The sequence below is a fragment of the Pogona vitticeps genome, chromosome 4, assembly GCF_051106095.1.
Source record: "Pogona vitticeps strain Pit_001003342236 chromosome 4, PviZW2.1, whole genome shotgun sequence".
NCBI lineage: Eukaryota > Metazoa > Chordata > Lepidosauria > Squamata > Agamidae > Pogona > Pogona vitticeps.
In genome coordinates, this window is record NC_135786.1 from 118022501 (window position 1) to 118045733 (window position 23233).

General features: G+C 40.0%; 1 protein-coding gene across 17 annotated transcripts in view; it reads right to left on the reverse strand.

Moving 5' to 3' along the window:
* RALGPS2 (Ral GEF with PH domain and SH3 binding motif 2) overlaps nt 1-23233 on the reverse strand; it is a 368517-nt gene that overhangs the window by 83524 nt on the left and 261760 nt on the right. For all 17 annotated transcript variants that reach the window (XM_078392372.1, XM_078392375.1, XM_078392380.1 and 14 more), the window contains 3 exons: nt 16203-16270; nt 10969-11104; nt 9411-9562 (listed from right to left, as the gene is read on the reverse strand). In XM_078392372.1, coding sequence (XP_078248498.1) covers nt 9411-9562; nt 10969-11104; nt 16203-16270 — 356 coding nt within the window. The remainder of the gene's footprint in view (nt 1-9410; nt 9563-10968; nt 11105-16202; nt 16271-23233) is intronic.

The window sequence follows — 23233 nt, forward strand, 5'->3', positions numbered from 1 at the left end:
GGAGCCCAAAGTTATAAAGGGCGCAAAGGGGGATCGCCACAAGTGGTGGCGGCGAAAGTGGGATTCGAAATATAATCCAGCGAGCCAAAAGATTTCAGTAAACGAGAGAAAACTTGAATTTCCTGAGCGTAAGGAACCTAGTAGTCTGGTGCTGTCAGGGCAGGAGTAGGATCCTTGAAAATAGCTTGGTGAAAAGCTTAAAAGGGACTCCTGAGGACAGACCAGAGAAAGACTACAGAAAAGGGGAAGCTCTGAGGGAAAATTCAACAGTTTACGGTTTACCTCAAGATTGTGAAAGACCAGGGGGTTAGCTTTGGGGTCCTAAGCTCTGAGAAGAGAGGGCTGAGGGGACAAGAAGTGGAAACCAGGGTCAAAAAACAGATCTGAGGGAAACAGAAACAAGCAAAGAAGCTTGGAAATCAGGAAAATAAACAGGTGTGTGGCTGAAAGCCAAACAGAAACAGTGTATCCCACAAGGAGCTCAGGCAGGGTGCCTGGAATAACAAAGTAGCGAAGCAAGCCTAGAGCAGGTTGTCTAAGCTACCAAGTATCTCTCCCTAGCACAGAAAAAAAATAGGTCCCTTTTAAAAAGAGGTTTGCGTTTTGAATCTGAGAACACAGATAAGCCATGCCTCCTAAAAGAGGGAAGAAGTTAACAATGGAGGTACCTGAAGGACAGGGGTTACGTTACGAAGAGGAAAGTACTCTTGAGGTACCTGAGCAGGAGGATGCTACTCAGGAGGATGAGGAGGATGCCTCAAAGGGAGAAAGAGAAGCTAAATTAACCTCCCAAGAGTTTCAAAAATGGAAGTGGGAGAAGGAATTTCAACTGAGGGAGGCTGAGTTAGCAGCAAAGGAAAGGGCTGAAGCCAGACAACTAGCCATGGAGCAAGAAAAGATGAGGGCAGGGGCAGAGGGCACAGAAAGGGCTGAAGCCAGACAATTAGCCAGGGAGCAAGAAAAGATGAGGGCAGAGGCAGAAGCAAAGGAAGGAGCTGAAGCCAGACAATTAGCCATAGAGCAAGAAAAGATGAGGGCACAGGCAGAAGCCAGAGAAATGGCCATGAGGGAAAAGCAGATGGAACACGAGTTCAGAATGAAACAACTAGAAGTTACAGCTCTAAATCAGAATAATAACATTTCAGCCAGTGAAGATATTTTAAAAGTAGACCTCAAGAAATTCCCACAGTTCAGAAAGGGGGATAATCCAGAGGCATTTCTGATTCTATCTGAGAGAGCCTGCTGGGACTATAAAATCTCAGAATCTGATAAAAATGATCCTTTTAAGGACACAAATTAGTGGCGAACTCGCCGAAATGTATGCCCATATGCCTCAGGAAAAAGTGAGAGAATACGAAGCTTTTAAAAATCTGGTTTTTGCAAGGTTTGGGATCAATGCAGAGCATTTGAGGCAGAAATTTAGGGCATTGACCAAAGAGCCTGATGAAACCTATTCACAATTAGGGGCCAATATGCAGAAGTATTAAAAAAATGACTTGAGCAAGTAGGGGTTGAGACCCTAGAGGATTTGAAAAATGTCCTGGGTCTTGAACAATTTCTCTCAGTGTTACCTGGGGAATTGAGATATTTAGTAACAGATAAAAAGCCAAAAATTATATTGGAAGCGAGCGAAATCGTGGACCACATTACAGAAATCAAACGTCCAAATTATTCTGAGGTGAAATTTGGGGGAAAGGCTTGGGAGGATAGAAAAAGGGAACCTAGAATGTACCTCAGAGACCAACCGACAGTTGGAAGCCATTTTAAGGGCAATCAGGGCCAGCATAAATTTAAAAACTGGGAAGGGAAAGGAGAGAAATCTCCTAGTTTTGAACAAAAAGCTGTTAGATGTTTTTCTTGTGGAGAGCTAGGCCACTTTAAAACATGTGTTAAAAACAGAGATTTTGCCCAACAAAAAGGGAATCTAGATGTGCCAAAGAAAGTATATTGTGTACATCAGAAAGAGGCACCTACAGGGACAGTTGAAGCAGGCACCATGGCAACAGCAGTTAGTGGCAGAGCAGAGAGCTTAGAACAACAAGAACAACTCCCAGTAGCTCAAATTCTCCACTGTTACGTGGTTGGAGATAATCAGGAACTTATGAAATATTCTGGGGATACAATTCATATAAATGAGACTAAATAGCAAGCTCTAAAAGACTCATGCTCTCAAGTGACATTATGCCATCCAGAAATAATCCCTTCAGAGTTTATAGTGAAAGGAGAAAGCATAAGAGTCAAAGGAATTGGGACAGAGATAATTACATTGCCAGTGGCAAATATACCAATAAAATATCAAGGATGGACTGGTTGGTGGAGGATCGGAATTGCTAGTGAATTGCCAACATCATGCCTGATAGGTATAGACCTCTCTGAGCATGTCAAGAGTGTTTTAGTGAATTCTTGTGCCAAGAAAGACAACAAGGAAATATCTGAGGAAAAACTTGAGTACCCTAATGTAATAATAAGAGGGAATGATAAAATAGATGATTTGATAACAATGAGAAATCCAAATGAAAGTACATTTAGAAAGTATCAAGAAGAAGATCCAACGTTAGAACAGTGCTTTAAAATGGTTAGTAAAAATACAGTATCACCTGAGAACCCTGAGAGATACTTTAAGGAAAAAGACCTTTTATATAGAAAGATCCTAATAAAGTCAAGAAGGGGAGAGCCTTCAGAAACTACTCGTGGTTCCTTCCAAATACAGAAAGCAAATAATGGAAAAAGGATACACAGACACCTTATCTGGACATTTGGGGATTGCAGGGACTAAGCAGAGAATATCTCAAAAGTATTACTGGCCAAAAATGGGAAAGGAGATAAAAGAATTTTGTCAGAGTTGTGACATATGTCAAAGGAAGAGAAATAGAGAAGATGAAGCCAATAAGGAGGGCAAGAGTTATGATGATTATTCTAATTACATGGAGGACATTAATAATATTTTTAATCAACTGAAACAGGAACACAGAGAGGTGTCAGTACTTGGAAAAAGTGAGGATGAGTTGAAACAGGTTAATTTAGTGTATACAAGATCAAAAGGAAGACAGGAAACACTAAATTAAAAAATAGAGGAGAGGCAAGGTCCTACAAGTCAAAGTATAGACAACTTAGGGAACACTTTGCATAGACCCCTCCCTAGAAAGTTTGCAGGGCCAGCAACAGAAACAAGAGCTAGAGGCTGACAGGAAAGCCAAAGGGGTAATATTTAACCCTGAAAAAGAAGATCTGAAGCTAGAAACCTCCAAAGAGAGCAAGTTACAATTAGATGAAGCAGACCCACTCAAAATAAACCCCAAAATGAACCAAAGAAACTACCTAATACAAGAGAAGGGAGAACCAGGGCAGAAAGTGGTTCAAACAAACATGATAGTACCAGATTATAGAAGGGAGGAAGAGCTCCTAGGTGCTAGAAAAGAAGAGGCCCAAATCAGTCCCTTACTTTCTCCAGAGAAACAAAAAGAAGCGAGAGCCTTGCTGAGAAGACAGAATCAAGTCTTCTCAAACCAACCTGGGGTAGCACAGGGAATAGTGCACCTACAGGTGCAAATCCAAAATGTTTACCAGAGATTAGAGAAATAGTTAGCCCTACAGCTAACCTAAGATACAAAAAGAAAGCTGAAAATATCCAGAGGGCGAGCAACTGTGAGGAGGTCGTTGGGAAGGCGGTGATGGCTGGTCGGATCGTGAGAGGCATAGAGTCCCGGAAGGAGTTCCGCACTGAGGTATCCAGATTCGAACCCAGAGCCGTGCTGAGCCGAGCAGACGACGAGGAAGATCATCAGCCAGCTGTGTTCTGGAGTGGAAATTTGCAGCCGGGGAAGAGACATCGTGCTTCGAGGGAACGTAAGTGGGACAAAAGGGGGTGGTTGTTCAGGAGATTAAGCCGTGCAAAGGAAAAGGACAATTTGGACTATGCACAGACTCTTTACCTTTAACTGACTTACGAACTGGAAAAACTTACAAGAACAAGGTTGCAAACTGGAAGAAAAACTTGCAAGGTTTGGACTTTAAGTTCCATAAGGAAAAAAAAAGACTCAAAAGATAGCTGCTGAAGATTGGGCACGAAGACCAAAGGAAGGAAGGAAGGACTATTAAAAAGAAAAGTAGAATGTGATAAACTGCAAGTTAAGTACAAATAAAAGTAAGTGATAGCAGAGGTAATTGTCTTTTAAAGAATGGTAAGACATGTAGAATGTAATAAACTGTTCTACTTATGTAAAATTAAAAAGAAGTAACTGCAAATGTAATGATAATTTAAAATGAAAGAATGGTAAGAAGTTATGTATAAGTAAAAATAAGTAGCTACAAAAGTAATTGCATTGAAAATGAAAGAATGGTAAGTGATGTAGAAGGTAATAAGCTGTTCTAGTTATGGGTAAATAAAAGTAAGTAACTGCAAAAGTAACTGTACTTTTAAATGAAAAAGGGTAAGCAATGGAAAAGTGTATTGTAATAACGAAGGAATTGAAAGTGTTGATTGCAAACGTTAATTGATTGAAGGTAAATATGTAGAGTAAGTATTAATTTAAAATGTGAATTTAAAATGTGTAATGTTATTTATAAGTTGGTGGAAATATTAAATTGCTTCTATGTTCTTCATGGAGCAAACCACTATAGGTTTACTCCATGGAACAAACTTGCTAAGGGGGGAGGTATGTAGCGGATTCCAAAAGATGACATCATTCCTGCATGTCAATCAGAAGATAGAGCAGGAGGGGCGGAGTCAGAATGACAAATAGACCGCTGGAAGAGACAGTTAAGGAGAGTTGGAATAGGACAGGGATAGAGAGAAGTAGGGACAAGAAGTTATTCAGAGAGTGTTAAGGTTTAGGAATAGATTAGAGGGATTAGGAATGAGAATTGAACAGTTTACATCATATTGAACAAGCAGGAATGAATGCATAAGCATAATATGAATAATACCAGTGACTGAATACATGATTTAATGTAATTGAATACCAGAACAATTATATTTGATTCTCCTTATCATTTTTGTTGTTTAATAAAAGAAAGTTTGATCAAAACCCCTGATTCCTAAGTTCTTTGAGTAGCTCCTAAGTGTGTGGGAATTGTACTGTTATTAAGAGAATACCTGGTGGCAGCGAAAAGGGTGTGTTCACCTTTGTGGAGCCCAAAGTTATAAAGGGCGCAAAGGAGGATCACCACTATATATATACAGTGGTGCCTCGCATAACAAGCGCACCGTTTAACGATGAATCCGCATAGTGATGCAGATTTTGCGATCGCTAATGCGAGCGCATACTGATGTTTTATTGCATTGCAATAAACAGCTGTTCAGCGGTTTCAAAATGGCCGCCGGAACACCCAAAATGGCTGCCGGAACACCCAAAATGGCCACTGGAACACCCAAAATGGCCGCCAGAACACCCAAAATGGCTGCCAGAACACCCAAAATGGCCGCCGGAACACCCAAAATGGCCGCCGGAACATGGGGAAACATCGCAGAACGGTGAGTTTTGGGCCCATTTTAATGTGTTCCAATGGGCTTTTCCGTTCCGTTTAGTGATGTTTCCCCATAGCGAAGGTTAAACTGGAACAGATTAACCTCGCTATGCGGGGCACCACTGTGTATGTACATACATACATACATACATACATACATACATACATACATACATACATACATACATACATACATACATGCATGCATGCATGCATGCATGCATGCATACATACATACATACATACATACAGAGAGAGGGGGGGTGCCCCACATAATGAGCAATTCATTTAATGACGAATCCGCATAGCAATGTGCTTTAGATGGTAAAAGATCGCTTTGCGATGATCGGTAAGCGTTTCGCTTACCGATTATCGCATAACGATATTTTAAGAACAGCTGATTGGTGGTTCAAAAATGGCCACTGGGTGAAGAAAATGGCTGCCTGCTGTGTTTTCACGCCCTTTCCTCACTTACAGGGCAGCAAAAATGGTGGCCGCATGGAGGACGGTGAGTTTTTTGCCCTTAGGAACGCATTAAACGTGTTTTAATGCGTTCCTATGGGCTTTTTTGCCCCGCGTAGCGACGAATCCACATACTGATGATTTTTTCGGAACTGATTATCGTCACTATGCGGGGCACCACTGTATATAAACTGAAAGTGGTTGTCCAGAATTTTGTGGTCTGTTCCCACCAATGTGTTGATGACACCCAATTCCATCTGTTTTTTAAGTATGTGGGCAGAAATGGAGCCTATGATTAGACAGTGGTTTGGGCATGATACTTCGTAAAAATCATGTGACTCCATGAAGATCCATGCATCAGATCAACGTTTTTGCACCACTGCAAAGCCATGCGCTGGGGGAGCGATAATGCCTGTGATGTAGTCTGTGGGCACAGATGGGGCCTATGTTTGGAGAGTGGTTTAAGGGTCATCCTGTGTGGACCTATGAAGATCCATACTCGTGATGCATGTTTTTGCACCACTGCAAAGCTGTGGAATCCATAGTTTCTGCCTTGTAGACTGTGGTCAAAGATGCCACCTATGATTGGACAGTGGTTTTGAGATCATTCAAAGCCACAAAGGGAACAAAGAACAGTAATTTCACAGCTCAAATGAGTGAGTTATTGCCTATTTTTAAAAAACAGCTTTATAAATATTTCCACAGGCAGGAGGTAAGAATGTGTGGCCAGGAAGGAGTGACATGCTTTATTTTACACTGAACACCACAGCAGAGTTAAAAATGACAGACTACTACTTAGTAGAATGACTGAAAGCAATTCTGAATGGCCAGAATTCCATGCTATGAAAATAGTTCCTTCAGAATTCTTAGAAGTTATTTTAAAAGGAGCTATTTCAGACATTTTACAGGATAAAAAGCAGTAATTAAAGGGTCTGAATTGGAGCCATGAATGGCCGAATTCCTGTGATGAAAAAAAGAAGTTAAAATGCAGGATTTTTTCCCATAAGGTATGCAGATTTTGTCTTATCTACGTTTTTCATTTCTTGTCTATTACCTGTAGATTTATGGTCGCTTGTGTCTTTGGGGGGGGCTAATACAGTGGTGCCTTGCATAATGAGCGCCCCATTTAACGAAAAAATCGCATAGCGATGGCTTTTTTGCCATCGCTTTTGCGATCGCACTACGATCTTGCCTATGGGGAAAAATCACTTTGCGATTTTTCCCCATAGGCACCATTTTCCCCCAGCTGAGCGGCGGGAGCTTTGAAGCCCCGCCGCTCAGCTGGGGGGAAATGTCGGCAGTGGGCTGCGGCCTTGGAAGGACCCCGAAGCCACCGTCCCCTGGCGATAATTCCCTTCCGAGCTTTCAAAGGGCCCCCTCCGATATTGGAGAAAGCCCTTTGAGAGCTCGGAAGGCTCTCAGCGGCGGCGGGGGAAGGGTACGGGGGTGTCGAAGGCTTCCAGGCCTTTGCCTGGAAGCCTTCCGGACAACCCCCCATCCTGTCCCCGCCGCCGGCAGCCTCCCCGCGCCGCCTACCCCGGCCGTTCTCGGACGCCTGGAAGTCTGAGAACGGCTGGGGAAAGCGGTGCGGGGAGGCTTCAAGCATCGGGGACAGGGTGGGGGTGGATCGGGAAGCTTGAAGCCTACCCGCGCCACTTACCCAGGCCATTCTCGGACTTCTGGAAGTCCGAGAACGGCCTGGGTAAGCGGCGCGGGTAGGCTTCAAGCTTCCCGATCCCCCCACCCTGTCTCCGATGCCGGTAGCCTCCCCGCGCCACCTACCCAGACCGTTCTCGGACACCTAGGTGTCCGAGAATGGCCGGGGTAGGCAGCGCAAGGAGGCTTTAAGCGGCGGGGACAGGGTGGGGGGTGGATCGGGAAGCTTGAAGCCTACTCGCGCCGCTTACCCAGGGCGTTCTCAGACTTCCAGAACACCCTGGGTAAGCGGCGCGGGTAGGCTTCCAGCTTCCCGATCCACCCCCCACCCTGTCTCCGATGCCGGTAGCCTCCCCGCACCGCCTACCCAGGCCATTCTCGGATGCCTGGAAGTCCGAGAACGGCTGGGGAAAGCGACACGGGGAGGCTTCAAGCGGCGGCTGCAGCGTGGGGGGTGTCTGCACCCAGCCTCCCCCCACGGCTTGGATCCAAGCCTTGGGGGGAGGCTGGGAGGGTGGTGGGATTGGGATGCCTTTCAGGCATCCCGGGCTTGGATCCCACCAGCCGCCGGTTACCCTTGGGTAACCGGCGACGGGTGGGATCCAAGCCCGGGATGCCTGAAAGGCATTCCAAACCCACCACCCTCCCCCCGCGGCTTGAATCCGAGCCGCAGCGGCTACCCCAGCCATGGCCGGACTCTAGGGAGTCCAGCCATGGCTGAGGTAGCCGCCGTGGGTCAGATCCAAGCCGCGGGGAGAGGGAGAAAACCGGATAATCCGTTCCAATTGGAACGGATTAACCGGTTTTCAATGCATTCCTATGGGAAACGGTGCTTCACATAACGATGTTTTCACATAACTTTTTTTTCCGGAACCAATTAACATTGTTATGCGAGGCACCACTGTACATTGTTACTATTTTAAAAATCACAACTAGATAACCCTTTGCCCAAATGTCTCCAAATTTGATACAAAGCAAGAATAGGCTTTTTTGCTATACCTGTGCCAAATTTAGTGCTGATCTGAGGACTACTTTCATATTTATATTTTTTTATTTATCTTCTGATTTTGCTTGTAGAATTCTTTTTGTTTTGCTTGAGCAAAATTTATATGCAAAGCAGGAAAGAAGCAGGGAGGGAAAGGGGAGTGAGGAAATGATAGTGGCTGCAAGAGTGAAACAGACCATGACAGAGGGAGGAAACAAGACAATGGTGACAAGGTAAGTATGAAATGGAAGGAAATGGGAAAAGGAAGAGATATGGACGTGGTGGCAGAAGAAGTGGAGATGGGGTGGAAGAAATTGTGGCAATAAAAAAACAGAAGGCAGTAGTGATCCAATGGAACTGACATTCTCTTCCTGCCTCAGGCAGTAGGAGAGCTTGGACCCAGAGCCAAGCATTTTTCAACACCTTGTGAGACCACGCAATCTCTATGAAAAATACTAACTGCACTACTCAAAATGAATTGGGGCAGCCCTTCTCCCTCATCATCACACTTTGAATCCAGATGGGATGTGAACTGCTTGATGAACATCACTTTGTGTTTGCAAAATACCACAAACATGAGTGTTCAGTTATTCAAGATTAAGAATAAATGGAGTCTAACACAACATTAAACCAGAGCATGACCTGAACACATATTGCTGAAACTAAGAGGGTTAAGATCTGGTCAGTGTTTGAATAACAGTCTGTCATTCAAGGTGGTATAATAATGTGAGAAATAAACAAAACATTAGAAATAGTCCAGTGTTATTCATTAATTCCCAGTTATTGTACTGGTTATATACTGAGACATATTTTTTCTGGTTCAGTAGTTTTAAAATCTTACCTACTGAAATTCCACTAGAAAGAGTAGAGCTTTCTGCCTGTCCCTGAGATGGGGCATGTGATTCCATGACACTATCGTCTAAAAGATGTCTTGGTCCTGCATTTGGAAATGTTGCACTTTTAAATTCTGCTGTGTTCATCTTATGAATGAAACTAGAAAAAATCCAAAGGATATAAATATGAATTACATGATTGCTTTAAGGCATTAAGACAATGAGAATACATTTTTGAGCACTTCTTAGCACCTGTAATATTTTTAGCCTCTCCACAAAAAGCATGGCAAAAATACATTACTGAAGGTGGAATTTACATTTTATATTCTGAACTTGGGCACAAGATGTATCCATGTTCAAGTAAATATACAAGTGTTATGTCCGCAGTGATTACCACTCACATGAGCAAATGACTGAGCTTTTCCTGAAGAACTTGCTCCTTGGTGCACAACATGCATTGCTGTGTGTTTATTTTGAAATTTAATTTAGTAAACCTTTGAGAATCCATTCCCAAGCCATGAGAATGAGATGGTAGGACTTGAATCTTAATTTAAATTATATCAATTCATGAGACACTATGAGATCTTCCTAACAGTAACATAATCAGTACAGAACAGAACTGCACAAATTGTGACCCAGAACGCCAGACAGAATCCACCAAATACAGTGGACCCTTGACTTACAGACAGCTCCACATACAGACTTTTTGAGTTACAGACTTCTCTGGCTGCAAAGTTTAGGTTTAACTTGCAGCCGGAGAATCGACCTACAGACCGGGAAAATGGAACAAAAACGAATAGTTACGGATTAATTGGTTTTCAATGCATTGTAGGTCAATGGAGCCTCAACCTTTTGACTTGCAGCCACCGTTCCAATATGGATTAATTCTGTAAGTCGAGGGTCCACTGTATGTACTATGGCCTGACGCAAGCTTCCTAAACACATTGCTCTTGCAAGCTCCTTAAAGTGGAGGCCAGATGCAGAGAAAGCACTCCTGTAAAATTTGTTTTTAAAAGGCCCCTTTGCCTATTTTAAAAATGTACAAATGAACCAAGAAATATTTCAGCAACTTTATGCACACTCAATGCTAAAATCAAATTGGGAAAAAAAAAAGAGAGACAGAAAATTTAAAGCAGGGATGGGCAACATGCAGTCAGTGGGCTGCTTGTAGCCCTCCCCAGAGGCTCAAATGGGGCTCCCAACACCCCTGGGGACCCCCACACATCCCCCATATTTTAAACTGGCTGCAAGCAAAGGTCCAAAGTTTCCTTTTGTGACCTCTAGGAAGTCATGTTTTGAGGGGTCCCACAGGAAGCATCCCACCCTTAATGGTTAACTTTTTAAAAACACATGCTTTGTCTAGGGTACATGTGGGCTTTTGTAGTTAAAAACATTTTTGTAATAAAAGAATTTTTTGTTGCAAGGGTTACAACAGTGGCCCTCCAAAGTCCAGAGATGGGTGTGTGTAGTCCTGGTCCTTCAGAAGATTTGTGTCTCATGATATTAAACACAGTTCCTAGCACACTGTGTATTACACAGAGTATAAATTTCAAATAAAATTCTGACTTGTATCCTAAACTGTGACATTTCCTATGCCCATGTGGTATGAGGTTCTGAGGGGATGGAGGAGTTGGTGGTAGCAATGCTCCTTCAGTTGTACCACTTTTTCGTACACTTTGTGGAGAAATCCCCACTTCAGCACCTAAAAAAGAAAAGCACAAGAAGTTCCAGTTGAACTGAATACAATACATACTTATGGCTACACTTATGACATTTTATGTCGAAAACCAGAACTGACAACTTTTGAAATGGTGTATTTCTTATGAACAAATTACTTTAATTTGTTTGTACATATTACACACTAAGAATGGATATCATAAAGATACATTCAGTGCTTGTTCCTATGAAAGTAAATCCACTGAAAACAATGGAATGTATGTTACTTGCAACTAACAAGTCTCAGTCATTTTGGTGGGTCTACTCTAATTGAAATTAACTTTAGAATTAACCAAGTTTCAATGCCTCTGCAGAGTAGCATTCAAACTGAGTTCTGACAAGAAAAGATGCTCATGCCAATTGGCAAAGACCTTTCTCTTTGGGCAAACTTGCCCTCAGTGACTGGCTGTCCAACTGGGATTTTTGAATTGCATGTTATTTTTACTACTTTGAATGTGTTTTACTATGGTTTTTGTTTAGCATTTCTCAGAGTGCTGTTTGTTTGATTAGTATATAGGCTGGAACCTTTAAGGAAGCTTCTTTCAGGCGACAGAGTCAATTTATTCACAACAAAAAGCAAGAGTCAAGGCCAAATCTTGGAGGAGATTCAAATTCAACAAGGCACAAGACAAGGGTGCCCCTTATCTTGCTGTTCATCTTGACATTAGAAATATTAAACAGACAAATAAGGTGATATTCCAGAATTAGGGGGTTGAGAATAAAAGGAGAGGAATATAAATTATAAGCTTATGCTTATGACTTGGTACTATTGCTAGAAAACCCGAAGGAATTGATTAGATAATTAATATCCACAACTGAAAACTTTGGTGCAGTATCAGAACTTAAACTGAATTATGAAAAAAGAACAAAATTTTGACAAAAAATGTGACACAGGAAGAAGCAGAAAAATTAGAATTAGAAACTGGCTTTGAACATACATAGAAAATTAAATATTTGGGAGTTTATATTTAAAAAAAACCCAAGTAGCTTGAAAGATAATTATCTCCCAATATTTTTTAATATTTTTTTATTTCTATAACTATAACAAAAACAAATCATATACATAAAACATATAAACTCAAACACAATAACAGTGTTCCCCACCACCATATACGGGACCTCTTGCCATATTCTTCTTTTTCTTCCTTCTTCTTCTATTGTCTTCTTCTCCAGAACTGCATAGATTCTTGATTTGGAGCTTTCCCTTTCCCCCTTATTAAGACATATTCCAAAAATTTGCCCCATATTACATAAAAATTGTTCTTTTTCAACTCTCCTTTCTTCATCTTTAAATTACAAGTTAATTTATCATTTAATGCTATATTCCATATTTCTTTATACCATTCAATTTGTAATTCAGTCTTTAATTTCCATTGTCTAGCAATAATCAATCTAGCTGCTGTTATTAAATTAGTTATCAGTTCTTTAGTCATTTTGTCATATTCCACGTTCTCATATATTGATAACAGAGCAATCTCAGCCTTACATTCTATATCTTTTCCACACATACAACTTAATTCTTTGAAAATTTGTTTCCAAAATCTTTGTACCTTTTCACATTCCCACCACATATGAAAGTATGTACCAACTTCTTTCTCACATTTCCAACAGACATTCGGATGACTGATGTTAATTTTGTTTAATTTTACCGGTGTTAAATACCATCTTAAAATAAGTTTAAAATTTTTTTCCTTTATTCTTACTGACATAAATCTTAAAACCCTCATATTCCATATCCTCCTCCATTCTTCTTCATTTATTCTTTTCCCAATATCTTGTTCCCACACCATTTTCAATCCCTCTTTCTCACTTTCTTCTTCCTCTAAATTAAGAAGTGAATAAATTTTACTCACTGTACCTTTTCCTGAGTCAGTCATCCGAATGTCCTCATATGAGAATATAAATTGCTCGAATTTTGTGCGTTCTCTGCCTTTATTATATTTATTTGCCCATTCTTTAGTCCATCTTTCTAGTTGTACATAGTTCAACCACGAAATAGTCTTGTTTTGAAATACTTGTTTCATTTGGTCTATCGATCTCATTTTATACAGCCAATCTTTCAGTCTAATCACTTTTTCTTCTTTAAATAAATCCACATACACCTTCATATTGGTAGGAAAATTTTCTATTTCTGTCACTAATCCAAATGGAGAGTATGATGAACTAAAATTCTTTTTATACTTATACCATATATTTAACAATGTCTTTAAAAAAGGATTATAAACTTGACTTATTTTATCTTCCTTACCTTTAGCAAATAAATATTTTTCTATATTTCCTTGTAATTCTGATGATTCCATTTCCCACCAAATTAGCCTTTCTGGATTATATATAATTTCAACAATGAACCTCAGTTGGTTAGCTAAATAATAGTTTCTTATATTTGGTAAACCTATACCACCTTTTTTGTTGTTTTATACCAATACTTTTTATTTATTCTAAATTTCTTCCCTTCATTACAATATTTGTTAACTATTCCTTGCCAATATTTCAAATCATCCTCTGTTAACTGCATTGGTAACATTCTAAATAGAAAATTAATTTTTGGTAAAATTTTCATTTTTACCAATGCAATCTTTCCAAACCAAGATAACTTAAATTTACCACATTCTTGTAGTTTCTTATTAATTACTTCCTTTAGTTTGTTATAATAATACTCCTTTATTTTTTGAATATTTTAATATATTTTTATTTAAATATTTAAATATTTTTCGCTAAATCTATCCCTAAGTATTTAATTGTTTTACATATTTTAAAATCATGTTTTTCTGCAAACTTTTCTTGTTCTATTCTACTATAATTAAAGAACATTAAGTCAGATTTTTGCCAATTTATGTTTAATCCGGTTATTTTTCCAAGTTTTTCTAAGTGGGTTTTAATTTTATCTATACATTCTAACGGATTTTTCACTGTCAATAAGGAATCATCCACAAATAAATTAATCTTTGTCTTCTTTTCTCCCATACCTTCAATTAAGTCATCATTCCTAATTACATTTGGCAAATCTCCCAATATTTAAAGAAATACAGGAAAATTTGGAAAACTGGGGTAAACTGCAACTTTCAATGCTGGGTAGAACTGAAACTATAAAGATGAACATTTTACCAAACCTTCTGTTTCTGTTTCAAAATTTACCAATACTGTTGAATTATAAATATTTTAAGGAGGTAGACACTATGTTCTCTAAATTTATATTCCAAGCTAAGATACTGAGAATAAAACTCAAAGCCCTACAGGACTTAAAAGAAAAGAGGGGGAATGGGTTCACCAAATTATCTACTATGCTGCAAAGCCTGCACTCTAAAGTGGGTAAAGGAATCGATTACTTTGGAGGACCAAACACTTCTAAAATTGGAAGGACATGATTTGAGATTAGGATGGCATGCATATATACGGCAAGGGCAAAGACAAAACACTTTTTTTTCCTGATAAAATTGTAAGGAAAGTGCTACACCAGGTTTGACAAAAATTTCATATAAAAATTCCAATATGGGTAGCGCCTTTGGAAGCTTTTACACAACCTTCTTTAATCTCGAAAGAATGGAAATATACATGTAAAGAGCTCTTAACTAAAGAGCTACAATTAAAAAATATACAGGAGCTGAAGGAAATGGGTTTACCAGCAGACTGGTGGGCGATGCTAAAATTAGAATCAAGGTTTTAAAAAGACAAAATAATGGGCTTTTATGAGGGGAAGGTTCAGGTGGATGAGTTATGGATTTATACTAATGATAAAATTATACAAAAATGTATACTTTTTTCTTAGAATATAATTTAAAGGATGAAAGGGTGAAAGCAGTGATGATTAAGTGGGCGCAAAATTTTGGTTATAATATAGACACTGGACTTGGTCGTGGAATGATAACTATAATGATAACTTGAGAGAAAATGTTTTAAAGATGTTTTATAGATGCCACTTTACACCTGTAAAACTGGTAAAAATGGTGTCGGGGGTTAGTAACTCATGTTGGAAGTGTTGTCAGCAACCCGGCACTTTTTTTCATGTGTGGTGGACATGCAATAGAGTAAAAAGATTTTGGTGACAGATAAAAGATATTAGATAAAAAGTTATACAACAAAAATAGCTTTTAAACCAGAAATGTTTCTGCTGAATATAATGCCAGAAATTGTTGATTAAAAAATTAAATATATGTTGTTGCACATATTTACAGCTGCAAGGTTGATCTGGGCACAAAAACGGAAAAATCAGGAAAATCCGAAGGTGCAGGAGCTGTTTAAAAAAATTATTGGATATTGCAGAAATGGATAGGCTGTCAGAGGCATTACATGAGAACCCGAGAATATACATTGAAGAAAGCTGGAAAGCTGTTTGCTTTTTGCTTTTTTTTTTTTTTTTCATTTCCAATGGGTCTTTCAGAGTTTGTTTGCCTTTTGGTGATTTTTTTTCCATCTTTGATGGGTCTTGCAGAGTTTGCTTTTCAGTTGTTGTTTTCCTTCGGCTGGAACGGATCAATCACATTTCTGATGGGTCTTGCAGTGGTGTGTTTTTTTTTTTGGTGATTTTTTTCCTTCGGACAGAACGGATTAATTGCATTTCAATGCATTCCTATGGGAAATGGTGCTTCGACTTACGACCATTTCGTGTTACAACCAGAGTTCTGGAACCCATTAAGTTCATAGGTTGAGGCACCAGTGTATAGCATGTTATGGATTTTAGTATTGTAACATAGCCATGGAGCCAAGGTAATACTATATATTGTATTATTGTAAACACTTCCCCGTGGTTTGGTTTGGTTTTGGTTCCTTTCCCTTCCCTCGTATGTGTATTCCTTTTATTGTTATTTGTTTGTTTCTTTGTTATACAATGAAAATAAAAATTTTAAAGTATATAAAACATAAACATAACATAAAACATAAAAACACAACAATATGAAAGGAGAAAGGAAAAAACTATTAAAGTTTTGTTAAAAGATTGAATTCTCTCTCTCTCTCTCTCTCTCTCTCTCCAGGATAAACTTCAACAGTAACACAGGCAATATATCACATGCAATGAAGCTCTCAGATACTCCGAATTAAAGACAGGTTAAAAAATTAAACTTTCAGTGGTCTCTAAAAGTATTTACCTACTAAATCTTCACGAGATGCAGCAAAACGTGGGGTACTGGTCCCAGGTTCTATCTTTAATGAAAGCCTGCATTTAAGAAACAAGCAAACAAACAGAAGTTTGCCAACAGCACACAAGAGGTTAATTATCTGTAACTCTGGTTCTTCAAGTGGTCATCTGTGAATTCACACTAATGGGTTTTAGTGTGCCTATGCAGAGAAAATCTCAGAATATTCTAGAGCTTAACCACATGGTGCTGGGACCTCACGCACGCTGCCCTTAACCCCGCCCCTGGCACCAAGTACCTCAGTTCCGTAGAACAGCCCACCGCTGCTCAGCATGCAAAGGCATATGTGACGGACAGAGAGGCGGGAAGAGTGAATTCAGAGATGACCACTCAAAGAACCAGAGTTACAGGTAAGTAACCTATTTTTCTTCTTAATGGTCTCTGTGAATGCACACTAATGGGTGACTAGCAAGCTGGCTTACCAGGAGGTGGGCCGTCACGACAATGCAGAAGCCAAGACAGCATGGACAAAGGAAGACTCAGCCTTGGCGCGAAGGTAGCTGCCCAACGTGGTAGCTGCCCAAGTGGCAGCTTTATAGATGCTCGACAGGTCAACACCTCTGAGGAATGCTGTAGAGGAAGCCACAACCCTGGTCAAGTGAGCCTTCACAGCTGGAGGTGAAGGCGCAACCTTGTCCACTGTCTGCGATGGCTTCTGCATAGCTGATGGATTCTTTTTCTTTTTTTGGCATTGATACCGAGGGAGGGGCTTCGTTGTCAATACTGTAGCCATTGACCTCAAGCTCAATGAAGACACATGGGACTTCGATGCCATTTTAGCCACCTTTGAGGCTTTAGAAGTTGGTGAATGGCCTGAACATGGAGAAAGCTCCAATGGATAAGCTTGGGCCAGCTCCATAGATGGTCCCTGTGAGGGGCAAAGTGATTTCTCCCACAAAAAGGAGTGGAGACACTGAAGTCTCAATTTAAGTGCTGGCTTTGTAAAGTTTTTACAGGCCACACATGAGGCAGGCTGATATTCTTTGCCCAAACAAAACAGACGCAGAACAGCCATCCAAAATGGTTATCTTGTTTGGGCAGGTCTCATACCGCTTAAAGAGGCCGAAAGAGGCCATAAATGAAATCCAAATGTGGTGGTGAACAAAAAATAAAGTACTAACAGTCTGCTGTATTTTTTTTTAAAAAAAAACGCTCACAGGCAGTTTGCAATATCAACGGTCCAAGTCAGAAGTCTGGGAGTTCCACAAGAGATCAGTTTTCTTAACAGAATAGAGGTAAGCTCCAAAGGTGAGGTGCTGCTGCATTGGTGGCAAGAAAGGAACTGAGGCACTCAGTGCCGGGGGTGGGGTTAAGGGCAGTGTGGGGGAGGTCCCAGCACCATGTGCTTAAGCTCTGGAATATTCCAATATTTCTCTGCATAGGCGCACTAAAACCCATTTCTTCTTCTTGGTCTTCACAGAGACCAAGAAAAAGAAACAATATTCTTCAGAAAACTGATATGCATTCATCATTCACTATGGGCTCAGCCCAGAGGTTCAAAGTTAATTTCAATTCCTCCTTCTTACACTAAAAATATGCTAACAGTGATTATTTCTGATGCTCATTAAATATATCTGTAAGAAAAATATAAAATTAGGATACAGAATTTAGATTAATCTTTTTTTTACAGAAGAATTTTGATTAGTGTTCCAGTGAAGACCTCGCCAGAATCCAACTGATTCTGCATACCTGAAATAGTAAGAACAGTAACATATGCACATTTCTCAAAGTGTATTTTGTTGCATATGTCCTAAAATTCTGAATCTAAAATTCATGCCAAATCTCAGGTTCTCAAATCTGTATTACACTAGATATGAAAAAACATACAGTTGATATAAAAAGTTTACACACCCCTGTTAAAATGTCAAGAGTCTGTGATGTAAAAAATGAGACAAAGATAAATAATTTCAGAACTTTTCCCACCTTTTATGAGACCTATGAACTATACAACTCAGTTGAACAACAAACTGAAATCTTTTAGGTGGAGGGAAGTAAAAATAAAAAACCCAGAAATAATATGGTTGCAACTGTGTGCACACTCACTTATAACTGGGGATATAGTTGTGTTCAGCAGTAAACGATCACATTCAAACTCGTGTTAAATAGGAGTCAGTACACACCTGCCATCATTTAAAGCAGTGGTTCTTAACGTGGGTGATAATACCCCCCAAGGGGCGATTTCATTTTTCAGGGAGGCGGTAGAATGAAAAGGGGTGGCGTGGGGGCGTTGGAGCAGAAGGGGGCGGTAGGGGGCACTGGAGCAAGCCAAACCTGTGAAGATGGCTGCAGCCTTTTTACAATGTGCATGAATATATATTTTCCTCCAATCTTAATTTAGTTTCAGAGTTTCCATCTTCAAATTTTTAGTTCCTGCATTGCGGTTTGTTTTTATGCCCTTTTTATATTTCTTTTTGTGTCTTCAAATTCGCTCGCAACTAAATCATTAAATGTTACTTTTTGGGGGCATTTCATTTTCTTGGAATTGAATTTTGTTTTCAGGGGTCATTGGATTTAAGTGTCTTGAATGAATGAATGAATGAATGAATGAATGAATGAATGAATGAATGAATGAATGAATGAATGAATGAATGAGATATCATCACCGTGGGGAGGGGGGCGATGATAACTTCCTCAATGGCTCAAGGGGGCGTTTCTTTCAAAAAGGTTAAGAACCACTGATTTAAAGTGCCTCTGAGGAATTTCAAATAAAGATCAGCTGTGCTAGTAAGTCATTCCTGACATTTTCTTAATCACATCCTATAGCAGAAGCCATTGTTAAAAGGTATGAGTCAGGAGAAGGGTACAAAAGAATTTCCAAGGTGTGGTGATTGGCTCTGTCACTGCTGCCACTCATGCTCAAGAGTTTATATGCATAATCCTATGAGAGAGCTGGAGAGGTGGAGTCCGTTGATATATGAGGTTTGGCTGAAGGAGGAGCAGGCAGATAGGGATCAGAGTGGAATTAGATAGAAATAGGAGTGAGATAGCAGTGCGTTAGGGATGAGTTAGGAACTGGTTAGGGAATTGATGAGGAGATAAAAAGAACTGGCTAGAAAGAGATGGGTTGGTGATGTGTTTATGAAACTGTAAACAAAGAGAAACAAAGTAATGAGGGAACTGATAAGCTGAGACCAATGAACTTTGATTACCTGAAAGATTTCTAATACTGTTTGAAATACATAAACAAATTCTATAAATGCGTTTTGGTTGTTCACAAGACAAGTGTCCAGTCATACGTTAATGGTATTGTGGATTAAAATACTCCACTGTTAGCAGCAAAAAGGGAACGCACTTGTGGGCCTTTCTGAGGGAATAAACAAGGGACATGGGGTTTGCGACACAATGCGTTAGATATACCATGGAACACAGTGAAGACAGATATTATCAAGTGGAGAATATATGACACAACAGTGACATTACCAAGAACTGGACGTTCCTGCAAAATTGATGAAATGACTGTGATGAGATGGGTTTTTGAGTTAAAATCTTTTAAGGCATATGGGTTTTGTAATTAAGAAATGAGCCAGAGAGGTTCCATCTTGTTTCTTTGTATAAAGAATCTTTGCTATGCTGACAAGTTGTTTTCTAGGCGAGCAGAGAGAATGTTATTCTGAAAGCCTGAGAAAGGACTCGGTGTGATTAGATAGATGGGAATTGTTGTGACTCTTTGATAAACTACAGTAACCCAAATAACATCTGGTGTGGTATGGGAAAGAAGTCATGTGATGCAACAGGACTGTTTGCCTAGTAACAAACTCTGATTGGATGACATCGTGGGAAGGTGCGATGAGCCCTTGCCAGTTACTCTTGAAAAAGGAACTTTTTGCCTATGGAGATTGTCTTTCCAAGACCGACCTTTCAGTCATTCGTGACCTACTCTTCAGCCATTTGGGACTCACCCTAATGTCTTTCGAGACGGACTGGTGGCCTACCTACATGGACTGGTTCCTATGCTTTGCTGGATTACTTTTGGATTTATGGGATTTTTCCTAAGGACTGTGCATGGACTATTTTCTATGGACTGTTCTATGGAATATTCTTTATGAACTCCTTTTCCTGGAATACTCCATATGGACTATGCTCTTGTAATTTTGTAAGGACTATGGTATATTTACTGGATTTTTCTTTTCTAAGGACTATGGGACATATAATGGATTTTTACTTTTGTTTAGGGGTTTTTATTCTATAGGATCACTGAGGACTATAGCCTTTTTATAACCTACTTGGATTATTTTGTTTTTACTAATGATTTACTAGACTGGAACTGTTTTTATTCTTTTTAATGTCTTTTTGCATTTTTGTAAGGTTTTTGTACTCTTTTATATTTTTTATGTTTTCTTTGCCTCACTACAACTGTGTAACTAAACAGCACAATGCTAGTTTATTTGTTTTGGTTTAATTTGGCTTTGATACCTAGTAACATGCTTATTCTTTAATAAAATAAAGATTATAAAACTCTATTGGTTTCCTGAACAGTACACTTGCCATAGGGTCATCTGAGAGTGCTGCCTCGGCCTAGCTTACTTAGAGTCCTGTCAGTGGTGCAAGTTAAGTCTAAGGACTACAAAGCCCACTTGACCTTTTCAAAATAATATCTGAGAGTACCAGGGTGTTCTTATGTGGGCAGACCTGCGAGAAGGAGTGTTGTATCAAGGCTAGCTGAATTTGGACTCATTCAGCTCATTTTAGCATGTGCAAACTCCTGATTGCTCTCTGTCCAAGCTTACACGTGTGTTTTCGAACCCGTGTTTGCCGACAATGACTAGAAGAAAATTGGTCAGGGAGGCTGCCAAGAGGCCTACAGCAACATTAAAGTAGCTGCAGGAATATCTGGCAAGTGTCCCAGCTTGACGCTGCGATGAGACAGCAGGAGGAGGACGGAGCTCCATCCCCTGGGCTGAATTCCGACCTGTTTGGGACCCCCAGGGGGTTAAAACCATCCCAAAGAGGTGGTGAAATGGGGGAGAAGCCTGTTGATCATGGGGGGGTTTGTTTGTTTGTTTGTTTGTTTGTTTAATTTATATGCCGCCCACACTACCCGAAGGTTACCCACGTTTGATTCAGGAAACTCCCCAGTCAAGCAGCGGGCGGAAACAAGCAGCTGAAACAACTTGCTTGCAAGTCGTCGGAAGCTGACAAAAGAAAAAAGTGATAAATCAGCCAACTTAACATCATTGTTACCACTGGGTGAGATATAAAATCTTAATTATACTGTTCTATCAGCATCCCTGGATGGAATAATCCATTTAATAGAAAAAAAGTGTCTTTTTGCCCAACCACTAAATTGAGCAGTGGTGGATCTGGAAAAGGGGAAAGAGATGCGAAGAAAATAAATTGGACATTAACTAAACAATTATACTTCAAGGAAGGAAGTTTAATAGTATTTTGGAGTTAGAATTAAGAAATTCTCTTTAAACTATTTTAGCCTAACGACACTGAGCTGTTTGTGGGTGGTTCATTGGACAGGTTAAAGAGCCATTTCACTGCCCTGAATCGGTTTGCACTCCCCCTGAGGGACAGGGTCCACAGTCTGGGGGTGCTTCTGGACCCTGATCTGGCCCTGGAGACTCAGGTGGACTCAGTGGCCAGGGATGCCTTTCTGCAGCTGTGGAAACTGTTTCAGCTATGGCCCTACCTGGATGAACATGACCTCATGACAGTCACACATGCACTGGTAACAACCCATTTATTTACTGCAATGCACTTTATGTGGGGCTGCCTTTGAAGATGATCTGGTGACTACAACTGGTTCAGAATTGAGCTGCGCAACTGGTGGGTGGAGGAGCTGTGAGACCATATTCAGCCAATTCTGGCCATTGGCTACCAGTTGTTTCCTGGGCCCAATTCAAAGTGCTTGTTTTGACATATAAAGCCCTAAATGGCTTGGGCCCTGGATACCTGAAGGACTGCCTCCTTCCATATGAACCTACCCAGGAGTTAAGATCTAGCCAGGCGGCCCTTTTGAAAGAGCCGTCCCTCAGTGAGGTGAGAGGGATGGCCTATAGGCGGAGGGCATTTTTGGCAGCTGCCCCCAGTATTTGGAATGCCCTCCCAAACTACATCTGACTGGCGTCGACGTTACTGACATTTCAGCGCCAGGTTAAAACCTTCCTGTTCTGGAAGTTTTCTAATTGAAGGTTTTTAATTTGAACTGATAGAGTTATGGATCTAGATTGGTTTTGTAGATTTTTTTTATTTTTGCGAGTATAGATGTATAGATATTGGTTTTTAGTGTGTTTGTTTCAACTGAACTGTTTTAATTGATGTTGGAAGCCACTTGGAGACCCTTGCAGGGTGCGGGCAGTATATGAGTTGAATGAATGAATGAATGAATGAATGAATGAATGAATGAATGAATGAATGAATAAACAAACAAATAAATAGATAGATAAAGTCAAGATATGCCAAACTGATAGACTCATATTCAAAAAGGCTGAGTACTGCAATAAAATCAAAAGATGCTTCAACAAAGTATTAGTTTAAGGGTGTGCACACAGATGCAACCTTATTATATCAGTTTTTTTATTTTTACTTCCCTCCACCTAAAAGATTTCAGTTTCTTGTTCAACTGAGTTGTACAGTTCATAGGTCTCATTAAAGGTGGAAAAAGTTCCGAAAGGATTTATCTTTGTCTCATTTTTTACATCACAGACACTTGACATTTTAAAAGGTGTGTGTACAATTTTTATATCCACTGTATTTTGACAGAAATCACACTATAAATGTTACTTTGAATGCACATGCGTATATGCCATAATGATGGGTACTAAAATTAATATTAACTTAATGTTGACTTGCAAGAACATCTGCCAAAGTCTTGCTCAGTGGTAATATCTCAACATTTCAATGGACTGGTATTCTAGGAGACATTGTACTGAAGAGAGATAGATGCAGTAGATATTGGTGCTGTGAGTGGGAGAACAAAACAGAGTGAAACAGGTTACCTACCTGCAATTGTACTTCTTTGAGTGGACCTCTGCGAT